Source organism: Harpia harpyja, chromosome 18, assembly GCF_026419915.1.
Source record: "Harpia harpyja isolate bHarHar1 chromosome 18, bHarHar1 primary haplotype, whole genome shotgun sequence".
NCBI classification, from domain to species: domain Eukaryota; kingdom Metazoa; phylum Chordata; class Aves; order Accipitriformes; family Accipitridae; genus Harpia; species Harpia harpyja.
In genome coordinates this window covers 26,514,967-26,536,975 of record NC_068957.1, presented here as the reverse complement: position 1 = coordinate 26,536,975, position 22,009 = coordinate 26,514,967, and the positions used below count along the sequence as shown (strand labels likewise).

The window sequence follows — 22,009 nt, the reverse complement described above, 5'->3', positions numbered from 1 at the left end:
AAGGCCTAAATGGAAAACCTATTTTTTAAAAGAAGGGAGATTTCAGTGTGTCAGGGTAATGTAGGTAGTGGATTAAAATGAAAAATCTTGCAGGTGAACTGTGATAATACTTCCTCTAAAGAGACATGAATCTGCTTTTCTTCTGAGTAACTGAAAAGGAAGACCCCATGCCTTCTGAATAGTCTTGCTCTTGCTGGGAATAAGGAAATTCCTTTTCCTGCTTTCTTTCCAGAGAGCTTGAAGTAAGCAGAGGTGATACTTAGAAATGGCCTCGGAATGTCGGCTGAAAGTAAATTCCACACGCAGCATGCCTGCCTTGACTGAGATTAACAACTATGTGCTAAGCTTCTTCCTGGAGTAATCGATGACAAAAAATGCGTTTAAAATCAGTGGGTTCGAAAGATTAAGCTTTGGGTTATCCAGAAATGAAGAAAAAGCCCTTTAAACCAAAAAAGGAGAGAGTGTGACAAGAAGATGGGAGGTCAGGTGGTTTGTTTGTTTGCTCCTGTTGTTTTCTATATTATTTTTTAACTCAAACTTGAATAAGGCACAGCCAAGAAAGAACAATGCTCTGTCTGCCTTTCTGTGGCTTGATAGTTTAATCTTTAATTGGTCCTAGGACATTTGAGCTCCACGTATTTCCCAGACACCATGGCCCTTTGAGATTGTTAGTAGAGCAGCGGGTGGCAGTGTAGTGAGAGCCTATCTATCTGGCCTGGCAGTTGTTGCCTTCTTGTTTGAGTGTTATTCCCCGAGCGGGGAGGGCGACTGCTGATAGGGTAGAGAACAAGGGAGAGGGGCCTCTGCATCTTCTCAGTGCTATTGGCTGGTTTTGTTTTCTGGCATCTATGAGAGTTGAGCTTTGGAGACTAGCCATCGAACACCCTGTTTTCACTGAATTTGTCTCTGTTCTTCCCAGTCTCTTCTCCTTTCTTCTGGTTGCAGAGTTGCTGTAATAGCACCAAGGTAAGAATATGAAATGGCACTTCTCGGCTCATTTCCCACATGGGGATTGTTATGTTTGAGCAAGAGGTGTCTGGCAGATACTCTAAGCAGGTAAAGGCAATTTTAGCTGGGATCTCAAAAATCACTGTGCTCTTTAGAAAGCTAGGCAACAGAGGCCAATAATGTAACTCCAGATTTGCTGAGTGCTGAATTAATCTAACCTGCTTAGAATCACGCTGTGTGGATTCCTGTGCAGCAAGTACTAAGCAATGCCTGCACACTTTTAGTCCTTATGCTCAATCCTGCTCTCGTTGAAGTTACTGGAAATTTTAGGCTAAAGCTGCATCGAGCCTCACGTATGTTGGGATTGGCAAGGACAGCAAATGGGCAGTAATTCTCTTGTGCCATGAGCGTGTGACCAAGCTGCAGCTTCGTCTTTTCTGATAAAGCTGAATGAAGTGCTGTATGTAGTTCTTTACTTCTGGGAGTCTCCCCTCATGCCGGGATTGTTTCCCTGCTAATCCTGGATGGAAAGGTTTGTTGCAGAAGTGACCTGTGACTCCCATGCTCAGCACTTTCTGCAAAAAAGGGAGGAGGGACAACTGGAGTTTCTGTGTGCATGGTTCCAGCACACTGAGCAGCCACCTCTGGGTAAGAGAAGGAAAGATAGAGAAGCACGCTCTGTTACAAGAAGAGAAGGGCCAGAACTAGAAATGCAGGGCGTAAGAGAAAGTTGGATGGAAACCTATAGGAATGGAGGAGGGGAAATGGAGGGGTACAGACAGTCAGAAGTGGATACCTGTGGGTGAAAGACCTAGTCACTTTCTCAGGAGCATCCTGCCCCTATTCTGCACCTCTCCTACGTGCCTCTGAGGCTACAGAGATCCTTGGTTTCCCTTCCTTCTTAGAATAATGTTCATAAAGCAGGGCTCAAGTTTCTACCAGGTATGTAGGATTTTGAAGAGCAAAACAGGGGATGTATTACAGGAAATAAGCAACTGAACATGCGTTCCAATGCCAGAGGCCTTGGCAGCAGGTTCTGGTGCTATTCTGAGATGTCAGCCAGCCCTGAAGGAGGAGGCAGTATGTTGTTCTGCATTTCTATCTAGTCCAGGAATCCTGCATATAGATTCCAGGTAAAGAGCAGCTTCCTGCAGAGAGAAAGGTGATTTGGTTCAGTGGGACTCTGTATAGGGAAGACTCAAGGAAAAAACATAACTCGGACAACCTAAATGTTTCCACGAGGCAGCAGGATCTCTTGTGAAACTTGTTATGCCAGGCTCAACACAGGAGATTATGTTTAAAGACTTGTTTGGAGAATAAGCTGTTGATGACTGTTTTACCTCTTTGGCACATGGAGGTGTGCTTTACTGCTTGTACAGAAAGAAATTGGGGGCGGAGATGGAAGAACTAGAGGAGGGGAGGGATAGTGGAAGGAACACCTTGGGAATGAGACTCAAATTAGTTTATCGCAATGATTATCTACAGCATATGAACAAATGTGGTGAAACAGACTCTGGATTGTGTGCTCTGTCCCCATGGGGAGAAGCTGAGAGGGAGAGCAATGCAAACCAGATGTTTGTCATTTTGTTTGATGCATCTCCTGAAAAGTGCTCAGACAATATGGCCGTGGAGCAGAGTCTGGGAACAGGCACTGAACATGATGGGAAATGGCAGAAGTGCCTTCCTGCCTATAGGAGATGCAGGTTGCAGGTACAAAATGTGCTTTAAAAGCACTGGAATTAGGTGCCCTGGAAAACCTTCCTGCTCCAAAACTTGCTTTACTTTACTTCTTTTAATTTGTGTTCTTCTCTTTTTGACTGAAGATAAACAAGAGCCTATGAGGACTTGCACCTCCCTCGCAGATGGAAGGCTCCAAGGAAAAAATCATCTTGAATATTGGGGGAGTCAGATATGAGACATACAGCAGCACCCTCCGGACCTTCCCAGGGACCAAGCTGTGCAGCTTAACAGAGCCCCATGCCCCAAGCATCTATGACTATGATCCCACCACCAAAGAGTTCTTTTTTGATAGGAGTGCTGAGATCTTCAGCTATGTGTAGAACTATTACAGGACCAAACATTTCCACTGCCCCATCAATACCTGTAGGTCAGTCTTAGAAGAAGAGTTGACTTTTTGGGAAATAAATGAGACACAGCTAGCATCCTGCTGCTGGCTGAAGCTGAATAATAAAGAGGTCCATCCAGAGGAGTTTAACATTTGGGATGAAAATGAACAGACTGATGACCAATGCCTCATAGTCCAGACAGAAAGAAGGGATTTCAGCTGGTGAACCAGGTGGCAGCCAAAGATTTGGTCTCTATTTGAAAAACCCTTTTCCTCTTTCAGTGCTAAGGTAATACTGTATGTGGAGACGGACATAGCCTGTGTCCTTTGCGATTACTGGAATGGGTCCATGAAAAATGCTAATGGGTTCATAGCTTTGATAAGTATGCTTTGAGTGCCAGATTAAAAAAGAAAATAAAATTCTCTCTTCTCATTAACAGACACCTCTTTCTCTCTTCTTGTCCCTGTTCTCTGTACAAAATGCATGCCCCCTGCCTCTTTAAAATGGCAGGCATGCAGAGCAACAAGCACAAGTCAGAGACTGCAGAGGATGTTTTCTGTGCTGCTGGTATTTCTAGAGCCAACATTTAGTGCTGAAGAGGCCCTCAGTGTGAGTCTGTCTGTATTACTCCAGCTGTCAGACTTTTCCCCGTCCTTACAAACTCCGATATATGAGTTCAGGTGGTTTTTTCTTTGACTCCAATCTTCTCTATTATTTTTCAAATCCGGAAGGAGAAAATGCACTGCATGTGAGCAAAACAATGGTGATTTGAGAAAGATTAGTCTGGGATTGTACTGTGCCTGTGGAGGGGATCCTGGGGTTGTGGTGGGGCAGTGAGGTTATGCAATACTTGTTTGTTGAATTAATTGCATGTGTGCCCTTTCCTCCCTCTGCAGTGCTTGGCTTTTATTTCTCTGCTGTTCATCGTTGGAATTGTCATCATATTCTGTGAGGAGACCAAGGCACAATTTGAGTTCTTTACTGCTAACTTCACCTCTGTTGGCTATTCTGCTGTCTCCCACAACGACCATGAACCCTATTACCACCAGGCTGTCTACTTGCTTCACCTGGAGCTTTTCTGCGTTCTCTGGTTTACTTTTGAGTTCTCCGTGCGATTTTGTTTCTGCCCAGACAAGAAGTTGTTCTTCCAAAATCCCCTGAACGTGGTTGACTTCCTCGCCCTCTTCCCAGTTTATATTGAGCTCTTTGTGGCTGGGCAGATTCAGAGAATGCCAAGCCTGGGGCTTTGGTTGGGCTTTGTTCGCATTGTCTATCATCTCCTCAAACTCCTGTAGATATCCAAGCCGATAGAAACGCCACTGATCCTGAGGGTTCTGTGCTACACTCTCAAGTCTATCCTCAGAGAGATTTGCATCCTGCTGATGATTTTGGCCTTTGAGACCCTCTTCTTTGGTGCTCTCTTTTTCTATGGGGAGTTGCTTGGTAGCCATCCCTCCTACACAGGGGAGCTGCACTTCACTGACATTCTTGTTTCCTTCTGGTGGGCTTTGATCACACTCACTACAGTGGGCTATGGAGATATTATCCCTCTCACCACAGTTGGCCAAGTGACGGCAGCCTTAGCTGCGGTATTCGGCATGTTAACTATTATTATCCCAATACCTATTTTCCTGGTGAAATTTAAAAGCTATTACAACATTGCTAACTTCAAACAGAAGCTGAAAAGGAGCAAGAAACATTAACACTTCAGAACTTCTGTTCCCTTTTGCCTTTAGCAGTAAACCTTCAGCATGGTTTATTCCCTTGGTGGGAAGGGAGTGCAAATAGTTCTTACTGCATTTACTTGCTGCCTTAGCATGTTTCAAATGATTGCTTAGGCCTCAGGTTGCAGTACTTGATACACAACTGATCAGACCTGTTGAATCCCATGGGTCTTTCCCATATTGTACTTCATCCCATGCTCTTTTACATGCCTCTCTCTCATCTAGCTGTTTGGAGGCAGGCTGTGATGCTGCATTATAGCCTGAATGTGCACCACATAGCCCAGTTCCATGACCTGGGGCCACAGCATATTCCCTCAGCTGGCATACACCCCATGACACTAGCTATGCCCTCCATCACCTGACAGACCATAATCTCATTTTGTATGCTGGGAAAGAAGATTTGTGCTCGGTCCTGCTCTGACAGTGAGGAGGAAGCCTGGGTATTTTTTTTTTTTAACAATGTTCTGTTTCCTCCTTTTACCTAAACAAGCCAGTACATCTGATTTGCCTGCACTCACACACATGTAAAGAAGGCAGCAGTTTGAACTGAATATCTGTGGTCCTGAGAGCCAGCACTGTTTGATAACCTGCTTTGCGGGCTCACAGGAACTGCTGTGGCATTCGGGTAGCAGCAAGGGAGCCCTCTGACAGCAAATCATTTTTGGCTCTGCTGAATTCAATGGCAACCTTTCCTTGACCTCAGTGAGATCAAAATTGCATTGGAAACTTTCAGTGGATGAACACATTTCAACAGTTCTTGATTTTTATGTAACAAAGTCACTGAGCTATTAGCCAAAATATCTATATGGGTTTTGCTGTTCAAAACATAATCTACAGTACTCAATATTATTTTAATGTAATTTACTTTCTTAAGGCATAGATATAAACTAGGAATATTTATCTTTTAACTAACTGGATAGTCTTAATTGTTACCTATGATTAATTTTGAAATAACAAATATTGTTGAGCTATGAAAAAAACCCCACATCCCATTGTTTATATAGCAGGATGATGTGCTAAGATTATTTCGTTTAGTAAGTAAAAATTTCTGTATACAATAACATTTATGTATTTAAATTTCATTAAGGCTGTATTTTTATTGCAATTTTGATTAAGTTTTGTCTGTCACTACGACTTTCCTGTTCAGGATAGCATTTTAAGGCTGCTTTATTTTTATTGAAATGCCAGGTAACTTCCCTCTATTCCAATGCAATTACAATGAATTAGTTTTCATCTAAAGAGAAAGAAAAAACACTGCAAACATTTCAGGCACAAAGCACATGAAAAGTTGGAGACACCCTGGCAGTGGAAGGAAGGCCTAGGTGTTCTCCTGCACCCACCTTTGCTATGCATAGAGTGGAGGGGGTGACCAGGGTAAAGCTACACATGCTGACGCACAGGAATTTTTCTTGATGAGATCGAAGTGGTGCTATGTTTTCTGTGGACATGTATAGTCTTCTTGGAAATTCATATTAATTGCAACAGTTTAACAGAGATTTATCAGGACTGTTCTCAAGTTTTCCCCAGTCAGGTAAAGGGTCCATGATATAATCATAGGCCATGACCCCATTTTAAGAATCCAAGTCAAATCCCCTGGAACAGTTACTGGCTGCGAAGTTAGGAGGTAGTTCAGAATGCTGCAGTGCTTATTTCCATGTTTACTCTGCTGGTGTACATCCGTTTTTCAGCAGCTGCTTCACAGGAGACAGATTTTTCTGCAATTGAGGGGAGCAGCCTTCACTGCTGTCCTCAGAAGAGTGTGGTCTCCAAATGCACATGGCAGTCCCACTTCTGCACAGAAAGTATGATATGAACATCAGAACAGGCTATTACACTGCTCTCTGTAACACAACTCCATTAGATCCAAATGTACATTCCTGTCATGTCAGTTAGCATCCACTCCTCTGTCATAAAAACAGCAGTTACAGCAGCAACGTTAAGTGTTGATGTGATAGAGGAACTGTAGTTCCTCTTATCAAAGGATCTAACCCTGCTGAGAACTCAGCACTGGGTTTATCAGAGGAAGAATATGTACTCTAAGCTCAAAAAACCTGCATGGAGCTGGTGGCGAGCAGAATTGGTTAGATCGATATTTGTAGTTCAGTTAAAGAGCAGTATATGGAAAATCATCACCTATGAAGTGTTGCCAAGCTTTAGTTGGATTTCAATGCCTTGCTTGTGATCTTCATAACATATATGTTATGGTATCCTTGGGGAAAGTGTCTCATTTTCTGTGAGTCAAAATGCTATATATATAAGGAAAACAGTTACTTAAAAAATACACTTAGAGAACAGTGCAGTGAATGATATAATTCACTCCAGAGAATAATCATCCAGCTGAGTTTCAAAGTGCCGAAGACAGAAATATACTGTCTTGGCTACATGCTGGAGTTGCCTCTTTTGAGGTTTGTCCAGTCACCAGAAGATACTGTGGAAAAATAGCTTTCTGTATATTAATAACATATAAATTATAAAACTATCTCCACAGTAGGTTTAGGGATTTGAAGGCTTGATTGCAATAAAAGTCAAAACAAGAGAAAACTTCTGTAGGCAAACACAGTAATATATTAATACAGATGTTATGTCCAACATAAGAAAGATGTAATGAGGCATTTTTAGCTCATGAAAATCCTTCCATCTTTATTGATCAGAAAGTAAAAAAACCCACTTCTCATAGCATCCTAGAATCATAGAATATCTCAAGCTGGAAGGGACCCATAAGGATCATCGAGTCCAAATCTCTGCTCCTCGCAGGACTGCCTAAAACGAAATCATATGACAAAAAGCACTTTGACTCCATTCATGAAAATATCGGTAAAAAGAACACACTCCCGCAAAACAGCTTAGGCTTTCCCAGCAGACAACTCCCTTACGTATGCTGACCAGTACTGCTAACTTGTGCTGACCTCTGAATTAGCATGAAATATATACAGCTCCCCCTCCTTTCATGTTCCTAGTGCTCCCCAGTCTGGAAGGATGAGGAGTTGCTTGTCACTGGGAAACACCAACACAGCTTCACACAGTGCAAAAGTGATGGGGAAAAGGGGCCTGCTCTTGGCAATGCTGCTTTGGCAAAGCAGTTGAGAGTCCCTTCCCCTCTCTAGACCACGCTTCTCTCTCCCTTGTGGAGCCCCTTAGCTGAAGATTTCCAGCAAGAGGAGCACTGTGAGGAGTTGTGCTTTAGTGAGTGATAAGGGAAAAGCATTGCTGCCTGCTGGTGTTATCCACCATGAGAGCAGTTGGTGGGACAATTCCCTGATGGCTCCAGTGCAGCCCAACAAAGGAAGGTACTGAGGCTTACCCATGCTTATGACCTGCTCCTTTGGCCCTGCTGGGGAGCTGGTAACTGTAGCCTCTGGTCAGTTTTCAGTCTCTTTTGCAGTGCTTGGATAGGAGTAGGGAGTCAGGTCTCAGGCCATAGGTGATCTAGTAGATGAGAGCAATGACATGGGGATGGATTGTATTGGACTCCCAGACATGATTTTTAGGAGGTGGTTTCCTTAACCAGCAGTGTCATGCACTTTGTGCTTAGAAGTCACTATCTTGCTAGGTTGCTACATTCACCCCCAGTGCTTGTTTTCTTATTCTATTCCAAAACTCTTTCCTCTTCCACTTAAAAATAAAGTATTTAACACAAATTTTCTCACAGTGGGTTAAGGACCAAGCTGTTTCTGGTGCCCTGTGTGATAAATAAATACATGATCATGAGATCTCTGCTAGACCCCCACACCCTTTGGCACTTCCACGTAAGCCTGGTTTCCAAGCTAGGTTTCTGAAGGAGTGTGTTTTGTGGCTGGTCCCCATCCCAGTCAAGCACTTTCAGACTAGCATTGTCCACTCACCAGGAGCAGCAGAGAGAGGAAGAATAAAGCCTTCTGCAGCAAGACAAAATGAGCCATCCTGGTCATCAGTCTTCTTGCTCAGATGAGATTCTCAGGCGTAACTGCACAAAGTGAGGTTCTTTGCTGCCGCTGCAAGTGGAACCTGACCAAGGTAGCCAAGTGTGCTGTGTCCCACACCCTTTTCCTGCATTGATTTGCAGCCAGTTTCATGCTCCATCTCCCTACCCCTTTTGCCACAGAGTGGCAGCAAGTTAGCTGATGCAATTTGATCTTGTGTCTTTGACACAGTTGCAGGGCTTGTGAGGTGAGCAGCATTCAAACTGAGGTAGAGGACCGCTCACAGTGGCCATTCATCACTGTTAGATAACATTAACTCCTACTTGCTTACCAGCCGGTGACAGCCTGAAAGCAGTTAAAAGGTCAGTACTCCTGTCCTTCTCTTCTGAGTCTGTTTTCTTAATATTGTCTAAACTCAATTGGCTGAATTTCCAGTGATTTTAGCCATGTTAACTCCATAGCATCCCCAAATACTCCAAAGCATATGCTTGCTGCTGTGCTTCTGAGGGTTGTGAGAACTCTGTGCTCCCTGTGCATTGAACATGGTGCAGTTATTGGACCCAGCCTGCGATGAAGAAGCCATAAGCCCCTTGCACGAAATCTCTTGGTCAAGTGTTTCATTATGGGATGGACCAAACCCCATCCTCTGCTTCTCTCGTCCCCTACAAAGGCTATTACAGAGACGGATACTGTTCCAGAAGGGATAGGATGTCAGACTTACTGTACCCATGAAATGGATGAGAGGGGCCGCTGACGCAGCTCCGGACACTTTCAGAGAAACAAGCCATGTTCTCGGCTACCCTGAATACTGCCAGCACCATGACTGGTCAGACTTTGTTGTGCCAGTGAGGGCAGTGACTTTCCTGGGGCCTCAGGGTATGGAAAATTTAGGGTCTGGTGCAGCACACTCCCACAATCATTCAGCCTGCATGTACAGGGCATCTGCACAGCCTGTCTGTGGGCAGAGTGACTCAGCAGCAAAGGGAAATTCAGTTGTGGATGGTGAAGTCAGAGCCTGGTGAAGCCCCAGGCTCTGACTCACAGAAAGCAAATGCATTTGACATATGCAGGAAGTGAATGAAAGTTCCCAAATCTGGATGTTTCTCAGGACTCAAGAACAAGCATCCTCAAGAGATACCCTGACTCTCAGATGGTCATGCTGTTAAACTTCTGCTCACTGAAGTGCAAGTAGTACCCCTTCCAGATATTGCTGCCTTTCTGTTTTTCTGTGTAATTGTAGCCCTGCTCTCCTGGACATATTTAGATTTGATGACGTACTTGCCTGAAAAGGTTTTAATTCACATCTCACAAAGTTTGCAAAGAAGTGATGGAAAATCCTTGGTGACTGAATGATGGGAGAGTGTGTGTGTGTTTGGGGGCCCCTGTCCACTTGCTGTGGCCAGGCAGTTTGTAACCACACTGATGCTATCACATGTTGAACAAACCTGTTTTCAGCCTAAAGGTTGTGCCTGAAAAAAACCAGCTGCTTGCTGTTCTAAATCCTTCCTATCTAACACTCTCAGTATCCTTCTTTCAGCCTACCCCTGCCTGCAGAGGAGCATTGGAGGAAAACCGGTGAGGAGTGACTCATAATTCCCCACCAAAGGCCTTAATTGCAGCCATCCTCCCTCCTGGCTGCCAAACGGCAGAAGTCATTCTCCAGTGAGGCCACCTTTGTCACTATTTAAGAAGGAAGCTTGAATGATGTAATGAGGTTGACTTTAATCTACTGCTTGCTTCGGTTTCTTTGAAACAAATTTCCGTCCCACCATTCATTTGGGAGCAAAATATGAAGTGAATATCCTTCCCTCACCCCAGCCTCGCATGAAGTTGATCCTCTGTGCCCCCTGTGTTAGCAGTGTTAGGTGCCATATCCATATCTATTCACCTGGTTCTTGGCAGCCAATATGATTTCATAGCGTAGATCAGGTTGTAGTTTTAGTCTATTGCTTTTTGTTTGTTACAAAGCTTGTGACAGAGTGCACAATTCTCTCCTTTCACATTGCTGCCTTGGAGGTATATTTAATAATAACAATTAGAGTGCACAGGACTCTTCATCTTTAAAGTGCTTCCTAAAGATGAGCTAATTAGTCCACAAACTTACCAGTGGCTAAACCCTTTGTCCTGATTTCAGCTGGAATAGAGTTAATTTTCTTTCTAGTAGCTGGTATACTGTTATGTTTTGGATTTAGTAGAGAATAATGTTGATAACATACTGATGTTTTTAGTTGTTGCTAAGTAGTATTTATACTAAGTCAAGGATTTTTCACCTTCTCGTGCCCAGAAGGATGGCGAGGCACAAGAAGTTGGGAGGGGACACAGCCAAGACAGCTCTGTGGGACATTTGCTTTCTTTGGCAGATAGGACACCCTTACAGTTTGTCTTTGGAATTACTAAAGAAAGGAAAGCCTCAACCCCTCACTCAGCAAAGCATTTGAGGTTGTGCTTCATTTTAAGCATGTCTGGGAGCAAAGTACATGTTTAAGTGGGCTTAAGATCCCAGCTACCAGCCTGGGGCAAAAGCTTCCTATTTATTCTGGACCAGGATAGACCCATGCTGGACGATAACGAATGTGTGAGCATTGCTGGGATGGTCTTTCCCTCACAGCCCTGATTAGCTGCCTCAGGTAATAACATCATTGGTGATAACATTGAGGACATAGCACCAGCGGCTTTAATGCAGTTTGTATCAGCTTGTCACTGACCACAGATAAGTATGTGAGTAACATAAAGTGGTGAAGTCACATCTTCATGGTTCCTGCTCCTTCCTCTAACTGCTGTAAATTGCACTTTACACTTGCAGCATAGATGCACGGTGTAAGTACCTCTGAGTGTATTTTTTTCTAAATGGTTTTCCTGCCTTTCTGCTCTTGAGCTTTATGAACTGGAGATCTGCAATTTCTAAATGCACTGAGTAGAGCCATAGTGCTCTAAGAAAGGCTTCCTCCATCCTAGCAGTTTTGTACAGTGACTGTCTCAGGCTTTTTGCTTTTCCATTTGGGAGATTTCTTGGCATGATTTAAAGCTTTTTACTTATAAAAAGTCCAATTCTCTCCTGAACAGGCAGAAATTCTGTGGTCTCAGTGATATCCTATGTCAGGTTAAGTGCATACTGTGCTAAAAAAAAAAAAAACCCAACATTAAAGTGAATTGCCTTTTCGCTTTCATTGTATACCTTGTCCTGTGACAGAGTGTAGAAAGGAGACCCCAGCTTATCCTGAGGTATGCTTCTTTTACACATCTTTACTTACAGAAAACCTCTAATATTTGCCATCTTTCTCATCTCAGACTTTCTTCCACGTTACTGTAAATGACTTGTCTGTTCATACATCCTCCAGCAATCCTGATATCTGCTCTAGAGTTAGTCACCCCTCGCTACTCCTTAGTGTCCCCCAACTCCGATCTGCTTGTGTGTGCTCTGCTACCCCTGCACTACTGCTAGTGCAGTAGCAATGAGCTGGAAGGATATAGTCCTGCTGTATACTTCAGGGAAACATGAACTGCTCCAAAGCCAATTAGTCTAGCGGTGCTCCTGTTTTTCCTCATTGGAATCCCTTTTCTTCTGGATATGTCCTTACATCTTCCTCCTTCCCTCCATATTAGCAAGCTGGAAAGGACAGAATATCTAGCATTCATGCTGTGCATCCCTGGTCCGAGCAGTGCCTGAAACGCAGCCCGAACCCAGCACCTTCACTCACCTCTGACTGAAACCTGATGTTGGCCTCAAATTGTGGCACAGCCTCTGGGTAAAGTTCACCTGCGTCCTTCTTCTGACCCAAGCCCTGAAAGTGCGGCTGCCTCCTCCTCCGAGTCCATCAGCCTATGCCATGTATTTTCAGATGTGCCTGTGTGGCACGGGGAAATTCAGAAGCAAAACTTTGCCGGGGAGATCTCTTCTGGGACTCATCTGTGCTAGGGAGGGGAGAGTTTCTTTTTCATTTCTGCAGCTTGGAGAGGTACATCCTCTCATGCCTCAGCAGGCCGAGTTTCTGACTTCAGTCTGGGCTGCTGCAGTAACACAGTGTGTGTGGGGCCGGCGGCGGGGGGGGCTGTGCTCTGTGTGAGTGGTGCAAGGGGAATCATCCTTTTAAAATGCCTTTCTGTCTCCCTCCCCCACTTTCCTTTTTCCTCCTTCAGTGTTGTCACCTTGTAGTATTTTAATCGGAGGAAGCAGATATATCAAGGAAGTCAATGGCAGGGGCGAGGCAGGCAGGGGGTGGGGGTGGAGAGGAAGAGGAGGAAAATCACATCACAGCCCAGTCTGCCAGTGTAAACACTTGATAATTTCCTGTTATTGTAGCCTAAAATGTACCATGACATCATTTGCGGGCCTCCCAGAATCACCCAGAAGGAGGAAAAGCCAGCATTCCCAGCCCGCCCCCAGTGTGTATCCAGGAGATTCAGACCCTATAAGGCAGTGAAGCTCTGCAAGCAGCAGAGATAGAGTTTCGAAAGCTTTCTTGTTCTTGGCAACGTGGAGATTTCACAAACAGGAAAAACTGCTTTTACTTTTCCTAAAGGGGAACCATTTATGCCTCATGAAATATTGATGCCTTGAACCATGGTTACTTTAGAAGCAGAGCTGAAATACAAGAAATGCTCTTAGCTGAGGACAAGCTGAGGGAGCCCCTCACCAAAATGACATCAGTTCATCATTCCCAGACATCCACGTTTTTATAGTACCCACTTTTATTCCAAATCACTCTACAAACAAGGTAGTTAAGTCAAAAGCTGTGGAGTATATAAACCAATCCAATATGGAATTAATTTGATAATTTTGAAAGGTGAAGCTAGCCCTCAATATAGCAGAGATTGCCAGTGAAATGTTCTTCCCCCTTTCCTGAGCATTCTATCAATAGAGACATTTACCAGGAAAGTGAAGAGCCAAGCTCTTCTGAGCCTGGATACACGAACTATCCTGGAATTTGACACAACAGGTCAGATTTGTGTCTCAGTTACAGTTAATCCTGAATCACTGCACTCAGTTTGCATGACTGTAAGGAGGAACAGAATCAGGTTCATAGAGATGGGCTCTCATAACTTTCTGAGAGGGATAGTAACTAGGCTGATTCCACACCACACCCTTCAGCTACAATCTCTTTGGGCAGCCTTTCTGATAGACCACAGTGGGATATCTGCAAAATTTGTTTTTTCCTAAGCAAGGTAACAAACTTCATAAATACAGTGCTGTATTTATAATCATTTGGACTCATACTGTCCCCTGCACACCTGCCAACTGATTGGCAAGCATAAGGAATTATAGTGTAACTTTTTGTTCTTGAAATAGGAGAAATTAGTGTTTTCATGTTATATGTAAGGAAACAGAGGGACTGAGATTAAATGAACCACTACCTTACGGAATAGAATGTATTCTCTTAATGTGGGCTTAAACCAATCCTATACCTCCAAATAGTATCAGAAAATTAGATTTGTCTTACCATAAAGTGGACTTGAAAAGTCTGAAGAAAGTCAGCCTAGAGAAGAATAATATAAGCAAGTCTAGTAAATAAAGCACACTTGGGACTGACATTAAAAAGAAACAGAATGGTCTTGCAGTTTACTGGACAAAAAATAACAACCACGTAGAAGTTTTGCTGTTATTACTCTCACTTGGACTTACTGGAATACAAAAGTATGTTGTTCCCCATGAGCTATTTTTGGATAGGAAAACCAAGCCATTCAATTCTTCACCATCCTGAGCTCTTTTCAAAGCTATATATACAAGATGACTATCATTCGTTAAGTAGTTTGCTCTTCATTCCCAACGCTGCAGGGTGCAGCACTGGGAACTGACCTGAACTTAAATTTATGCACAACTATGTCAGGACCCTGCATCCAATGAAATCAAGGGCTAGCTTCTGATGACAGCAGCAGGAACCTGCATATTTATGCCCAGCTCTGCTGTGAGCAAGGCAGCAGGAGAGCAAATTGCTCAGATACCACTGTGATAGCAGTGGAGTGTCGAGGCCTGGAATTAGCTTCTATTATTCTGTATCATCTCATCAGAGTGCTGAGGTTATCATATGGGCTTGGCAATGGAGGGGAGGAGAGGAGCTCCTTCTTCTAAGCATTGAATATGCCAGATCTAGTGTGCAGTTATTCTGTCTCTGGAATTTTTGCTGAGTCACACAAAACCACGTGGCCTGCTAAATGACAGGGGAGCCAGCAGCAGGGCTCAGTACCTGGTGATAGATAGGTGATTCAAGTTGTGTATGTGTGTGTAGTTGCGGAGTTTTGTGTGGTGTGAATGTTCATCTAAGATGCTGTCTTTGCCTGTTTCTAGGATATCAATCCTTGTTTGTGCAGGAGAAAGTTTGTGTCGTGCTGAGGCTCTCTCATTTCATTCCCACAGCACAGGAATGACTTGCCTACACAAGGCTGCTCTTTACTTCATGCTTACGCGCTGCAGGGTGCTTCAGTTCTCTGCAGGGCAGGTTAGTGTCACATGATTTTTGACATAGGTAGCCTTTGATGCTAAATATTTCCCATTTCAGTTTCATGGCATGATGTGATGCCATGTTTCCTGGGTATGACAAAGATAAAAATGGCACAGTACTGTGATGCAGTATGATTGGGATTTATGAGAATACTTCATCCCTTATGACAAATATGAAGTGGGGGACAGAAAAGATTAGTAAAGATGACAAAGTAGAAATGATAGCAGTTTAAGTTATGATGACAGGTTTGGGAGAGCAGCAAAGTGTGCTTGATTCTCACTGATTTGTACAGGATTATCTCTGCTTATAGCCAGGGTGAATCATCTTGGAAAGTCTGACTCCATTTATTGTGGAAAGCCAGGCAAAAACAAAGTGGAAGAGAATCTGGAAGAGCAGTTGTTCACCAGGCCAGTAAATCCAGGCTTAAGACTCCAAGTATCAGACCAGAAACACATTGGCCTGGTGATACAAGGAGCCAGTTCAGAGATGGCTCTTTCTTCTGGTTCAAATTTATTAAAAAAACATTGCTGAACTTGTTTGTCCCAGGAAGATGGATCAAACATCACCTGTTCATGCCCCTATAGATTTATGCCAGATCAAATCTCATCGCTGCTGAAGTGTGCTAGCATTAAAGCATGAAGTCAGCAAAACTCAGAATGACCTAGCTAATCAGACAGAAATGTCCTTGCCTGCTCCAGATGAAAAGTTTACTGTCAGCGATCCAGAAATGTGTGGATCCAGTATTAGTGTTCACAGAAACACAGCCTGTGTGAAAGGAAATCTTCTAAAAAGAAATAAACATCTTATTTGTGTTTTGTCAGTCTACTTCCTCTAAATACTGTAGAATGGAAACTGCAAGAAAATGCAACTGGAGGGAAACTGACACACTTTACAGATATGGTTTGGCAAACCAGAAAGTACTAGGTAGTATTTAATGTACTTTTTTCCCCAAAGGGTTAAGGGTCCTGGTGAAAGACATTATCCCAGTGTTGCGATGTAGTGACTAAGACATGGAAAGGACAGATGGCTTCTTCAGATTGAGGCAGAGTTTGGATCAATACCCAGAGTGATGCTCAGCACCTGGAATATATTACCATTCAGGGAAGACCATGTAGCTAACAATGAAGAAAGGGAACGTGGCTCTGAAAATGATGACTAAAAATCCATTTGACTGAACATCACACAAACCAGAGGACTTAGACTGTGTTTAAGAAGCTAGCCAAGACTGGTTGGATTGAACTTCTCCAGACAAGGTCATTAATGCTGGTTTGGCCTTATTAAAGGCCACAATAGGGAACTACAGAACATTCCCAAGCTGTTTCATCATCTATCATCTGCTAACTTATAAGGAGAAATAAATTGGCAAAGGAGCATCCTGCCTAAGCCTGTTCTATAATTTTATACCTCTCTATTGTATATTCACTAAAAGAGTCCACTAGGCTGGGTTCCTGAGTCTGTTTTTCACATTTGTTCGCGGGTATCAGGAAACCTTCTCTGTATTTTGTTCTTAGTGAATGCCATTGAATGGTATCAGAGACAGTAAAAAAAGCATCACTTTATACCTGTGTAAGAAGAGAGCCTTTGGACACTGTCTGTATGGGGTGGCTGTACAGATCAGCAGCTTTCTCTGGGTAAGCATGTTCATGTAATTGTGACTACCTGAGGCCCCAGGGCACTCTGGATCTGGGTATGAGAATGCAAGTGGGGAGCAAAATTCCAGCAGCAAGCTAATGTAAGCTCAATATGCCTGACTAAGGCCCTTTTCAGGAGAGACTGGAAGAAGATTCAGGTAATTTGAACACATATTCTGCCCTCACACTTGGCCTTTTAGGGGCCCTGAAGGCAATAGAGAAGATTCACATGACAAGTGGACGGATATAGAATTAATGTCAGCGCCCAAGATATGGACCTCGTGAAGTAACCTGAGAAAAACCTAGGGAAGGTGTTGGCTTTTTCAGCTTTGTAGTTTATTGGTGTATTTGTGTTTTGGCCTGCTGTGGACATGCAGAGGCCTAGAGGCAGGGACTGAACAAGGGTGTGGTTGTAGAACTGATAAAGTAGGTAGTCCATGTAGGTTTTGGTGGAGAGGGAAGGGGATGTCTGCTACATTTTAACGTTAACAAGCCAGGATATGTGATGTATCATTTGGCATAGGAAGCTCTGGGTGCTCTCTCCAACATATACCATTTCAATTAATTCAAAATCATATGCATCTTCATGGAAAGGAGGAAAAAGCCTGAGGAAAAAAGAGGTTTCTGTAGTCATTTGTGGTGGACAAAGCAGCTTCCTAATTTCATTCTGTTTGAAGCAGGTGTCAGCAGCTTGCACATGTCTACATTTCAGTGCTTTTGTCTGCATCCATGGGCGAAATGGGCCAGGTGATCCAAGGCCAAGGGACGTCTTGGGAGATCAGGTGCTCAGCAACCCAGAAAAGCAGGTGGGCACTGTTTTTTTGACATGTTTTGTATGTATCTAAGGAACAGGATCTTCTGGCCAGCAATAAAAGGTCCCAAAGGTCAGGCTCAAGGCCTCCACACAGGGAGTGGAGTTTTTACATGGTGAGCATTGAATTATTTTGACATCTCCTTGTTCTGTTGCACAATATTGATACCAGCCATCAGGCTTAGGTGGACAGAGCATCATCTGTGCAGAACTGTGCAGTTAAAGTAATACCACGTTGCCATCTCTATTCTGAAACACAAAGAGCTACTCAGCACTCATCAGCCAATCCCCAGTAATCAATATCTGTTTTCTTCTTGTCTTGTGTCTTTTATTTGTCTAGAGAAACAAGGCTTTATATTCCCTGTTTATTTACCAATAGCAGCAGTGCTGGGGCAAAGGAAGTGGATCAACTTCCTGCATCCAAGAGCTTGGGCAAAGATCTGGAGTGTGAAACCTCTTCTTGTGACTACTGCAAGTCCTTAGCAGTGTTTCTAACAGTACTTTTCACACTTTCCCACCATAAGATCCCCACATGCTCAGAGGATTCCCCGGGGACCAGTGATGTGACTAAGAAGACATAAACTAGTTCTGAATAAGGCAGATTCCCTGCCAATCCCCCAGTATACTCATAACACCAAATGAATCCTGGGAAGCTCAGTAATGCCATAATCTTTTTACACCTTTGGCCCTCAGAGTGCATTGCAACTGTTAAGACCATCAGCATCCCAGTAATTAAGCATTAACTGGGGAAACAGAGGCAAGACAGAACGACTTGCAGTAATTCCTCTTGAGATTAATGAACCACTCTTTCAAAGCAATCCATTTTCTCAGAAAGAAGGCATCAGCACAGGAGAGGGTTAATGAAATACAATGTGGTGCGGTGCTGTGCTGCACCATTTTTCCATTTTGTACTGGGGCGATACAAGGTTTATATTTTGTTCCCAGAAAGCTCAAATTATCTCAGCAGGCTATGCAGGTTGTGTCTGACCCTGTGTTGGTTATTGTGGGAGCAGCTCCAGTTGTATGTTTGTGTTGCTGAAATGAAATATTTACTGAATTGACATTGCCTGAAATCTCTACTGTATTGACATGGTAAATATCAACATGAGGACATGATGACCACTGAAAAGAACAAGTTTGTTTTTATGCTATACTATACTATGCTGTTCTGTCCTACCATACTCCATCCTATTCCTATACTTCTTATGCTTCTGAAAGCATTTGGCTCCTACAAATGCATCAATAGGAATAATAGAAAACAGGAATGGACTCTCAAGAAGCCACCTAGTACATACTCCTCTCTTTTAAGAAAAGTTAACTATCTTACTTCATCCTTTCTGACACTGCTGACCCCACTGCAAGAAATGAAATACTGAGGTCAGCCAGTGTGCAATGGAAGCCCTTGGAGCTCTATGGCAAAGTAAGCTCAGTTTCTAATGTTGTCCTCCACTGTCTTTGCTGGTAGTGACAGGATCTGCATGCCAAGTCCAGGATGGGGGCATGCCCTAGTTTCAGGGTAGGACCAAAAACCTCTTTGGAGCAAATTGGCTATGTTCACACATTGTGCTGAGGCCTCACCTTCAGTGCATTCCCTGCACTTCCCTCCTCTCCCCATGTCCAGCTTTCCTCACTAAACAAAATGGTGCATTTGGGTATACACCAACATTTCGACAGTGCATGTTTGTGTCTGTGTGTGTGTGAGAGAGAGAGACACAGGCAGACAGTGTCAAACTTGGAGCACTCTAGCACCTCCTCATTGACCAGCCTACCTTTGACTGTAGAATGGACCTTCTCACTATGCTCACTTTTCTCCCCTTGAACTGAAAATATTCAAACCCAAATTCCTTTATAACCTCCCTGCATCCTCAGAGCTTTCTGCAAGATGCAAAGCCCATGCAGAACTGGCTCTTTACCTGTGTGTCAAGCAATGTGTGCATGTATGATGTTCTGCAGCCCACCAGTGGTCCACAAAATAGGGATTAGATAATGCTGGATGATATTTTGAGGCTCCTCATAAACCTACTTTCTCTGTTCCCATGACTCTGCAACAGGAAACAAGAAAACTACTTCCTGCAGGTATGGAGGGGAAAGGTTATTTACTTCTCTAATATACAGCTCTTCCATATATCAAAGCAGGTAAATTTATAAGTCTTCTCTGGGAACACCAGCAACCCTCTGGTTTTCTTACCTCCTCTGAAGTGCTGTGGAGCAGCCCACTGTGCATCCATTTGTACCGTCAGCAGTTCCCATTGCAGAATAATCTAAGGCAAACACACAACAGTGTGGGTGAAGAAAAATCTAATGGGCTGTGGTTTCTGCTCCCCTTACTGTTGATTTTTCCTAACTACAGCCAAGTAAAAAGGAAAAAATGGTTCTTGTATGGTTCAGCTGTGCAATTTTAACCTTGCTGGTGTAAATCCCCTGAGGAAACTGGGAGGATGGGTGTGACCTGAGGGAAACCCTATAATTAAAGCTGCATTAGGGTTTTGCTGTGGCCAAAGGCAAATGAGGCCTAGGAAAGTTTCTTAGCTCTTCATGTATCAACTCAAGTAGAAGATGGAAATTTGTCACAGTGGAGGAGGATCAACCCAACGAGGTTCTATTATTCATTAATGAACTCCTAGAGAACACAATGGAAAACTTCCGATTAACAACTTGGAAAGGTGAAGATAAATTGCTCACTTTTCTGCTATTATTATCTGAAATAAAAACCTTAAACACCCACTTGATGGACTCCCATGACCAGATCAGAATCTCAGCTTCAGTTTTGAAAAAATAGAGTTTGTCTTTGTAGTGCTGATACACATCTCATACTAAGTTGAAAAAGCCAGCTAGCAAATTACGCTGGTTAAAAAAGCCAAACTTCATGACTTATGAAATGCATAATGGTTTACTGGAGACTGGCTTGTAGTTTGAGAGTACTAAATACAGCCAATAGTGTGGAGCAGTCCTTCAGGGAGAATATCTAATACAGCGTAAAGCTTAAAACTAAATCTTCTTCCGGAGGAGTGGTAGTTTAATCACATTCAGAGATACAGAGACAAAATTTCTGTTACTGTAACTCTGGAGCTGTATCAGTAGAGAATTTGGCATCCATTGGGTTAAAGTGAAGCAATATTGCCAGCTTTCATGATTTAATCTTGAGTTTTTAATATCCTCAGCATTTTTTATGAACCTGAGCTCCTGGAATTAGATGTGTGTGGGTATCTCATATTCTTTTTTCTTTTTAAAAAAAGTAAATTCTCTAATAATAATAATAATGCAAACATTTTCATTAAGCATGAAAACAGTGATTTGGCTGCAGCTAGGAAACAAAGAAGCTCAAACTCCTCTAGTTCTCAGTGTTTTTCAAAACATGTAGGTCTGTTCCCTGATTTTGGAAGTCCTGCAATGAGCAACAAGAAGAGAAAGAAGGGCATACAGGCAAGAAGCAAATTAAAGTCCTCCCAGAGAAGCAAGTGCCTGCTGAGTGATTCAGGTTAGGTGCTCATATCCTTCAGGGAGCCTGGCAGCAGGCAGCAGGGGACAGTGAGGCAGTCTCCAGTTGTCCTCCCTGGAGCTCTGTGAGAGGCGGGTTGCTTCTCCTTACAGAGAGACAGAGACTTTAGTGCCCTTGAACCATGGGGCTCTACTGATACTGCCAGTGATTTCTGCTGTAGGAAATTGCTGTGCCCTCTGTGATCCCCACCACCCCTCAGAAAGGATGGTGCACTTTGAGCCCAGGGAGACTTGCTGAGCTGTTAGGGGAGCCTTGTGCTGTGATTCAGGAAAGAGGCAGCCTGACCCTGGCCGTGCTGCTTTTCTCTCAGATTGTCACGGAGAGCCAAAAGGCACATGCACAAACACAGAAGTTCAGTATGTTGCTACTCAGCCCTGGGACTGTTGGGAGGCCACCTTCCTCCTTGGTTTCAGTGAGGACTTCTGATACCTCCTTTGCTCTTGAGGAACCGTCCTTTTTCCTTAATGGATATTTTTAGCTGTACACTAGCCTTTCACTGAGAGGGACTTTGGTATCTTGATGGCTGTGTGGTTTCTAAAAGAGAATTACCCAGAGGACTTTTGTGTTTTCAAAGCACTGTACAAACATCAGTAAGCTAATCCTCCCTGCCCCCAGGATTGCTGAGGAGGGAGGTTTCTGGTGGGGAAAGGGGAAGGCTCCTGGGCTTGGTGATCTTCTCAAAATATGTGTTTGGGCTTGAAAAACTAGTTTTGACATTGGGGGCTTTTTCCTTGTTATTTTAACTCAGGGGATTTTCTTTTCTTAAAAACAAACAAACAAACAAACAAACAGAACGAGTTGAGTGAGAGAAAAAATTGTAAGACAAAGAAAAAAAAGTTATGGCTATGTTTTAAAAGTGGAAGTCTGTGTTCCCTATGAAGACAGAAAAATTCTCCTGAAACAGAGCAAGCATAATTGGGACTGAGTGTCTATTGCTGAAGGCAGCCATTTCTGGGACAGAGAACAGCTAAGAACACAGTATGTATGTATATAT

At 43.4% G+C, this 22,009-nt stretch overlaps 1 protein-coding gene and 2 long non-coding RNA genes across 3 annotated transcripts in view; all 3 read left to right on the top strand.

The window, feature by feature from the left end:
- Positions 1-22,009, top strand: part of LOC128153810 (uncharacterized) — a 275,250-nt gene that overhangs the window by 79,071 nt on the left and 174,170 nt on the right. The gene's annotated exons all lie outside the window — the stretch shown is intronic.
- Positions 879-5,898, top strand: LOC128153806 (potassium voltage-gated channel subfamily C member 3-like). Its single transcript, XM_052813585.1, is given in 3 exon segments — positions 879-966; positions 2,772-3,302; positions 3,911-5,898. Coding segments are annotated over 2 exon segments (1,299 nt in total). The 5' UTR covers positions 879-966; positions 2,772-2,810; the 3' UTR covers positions 4,718-5,898.
- On the top strand, positions 16,108-19,178 carry LOC128153811 (uncharacterized). The gene is made up of 3 exons (XR_008239109.1): positions 16,108-16,705; positions 17,386-17,511; positions 17,857-19,178. It is a non-coding gene; the product is annotated as an uncharacterized LOC128153811 (long non-coding RNA).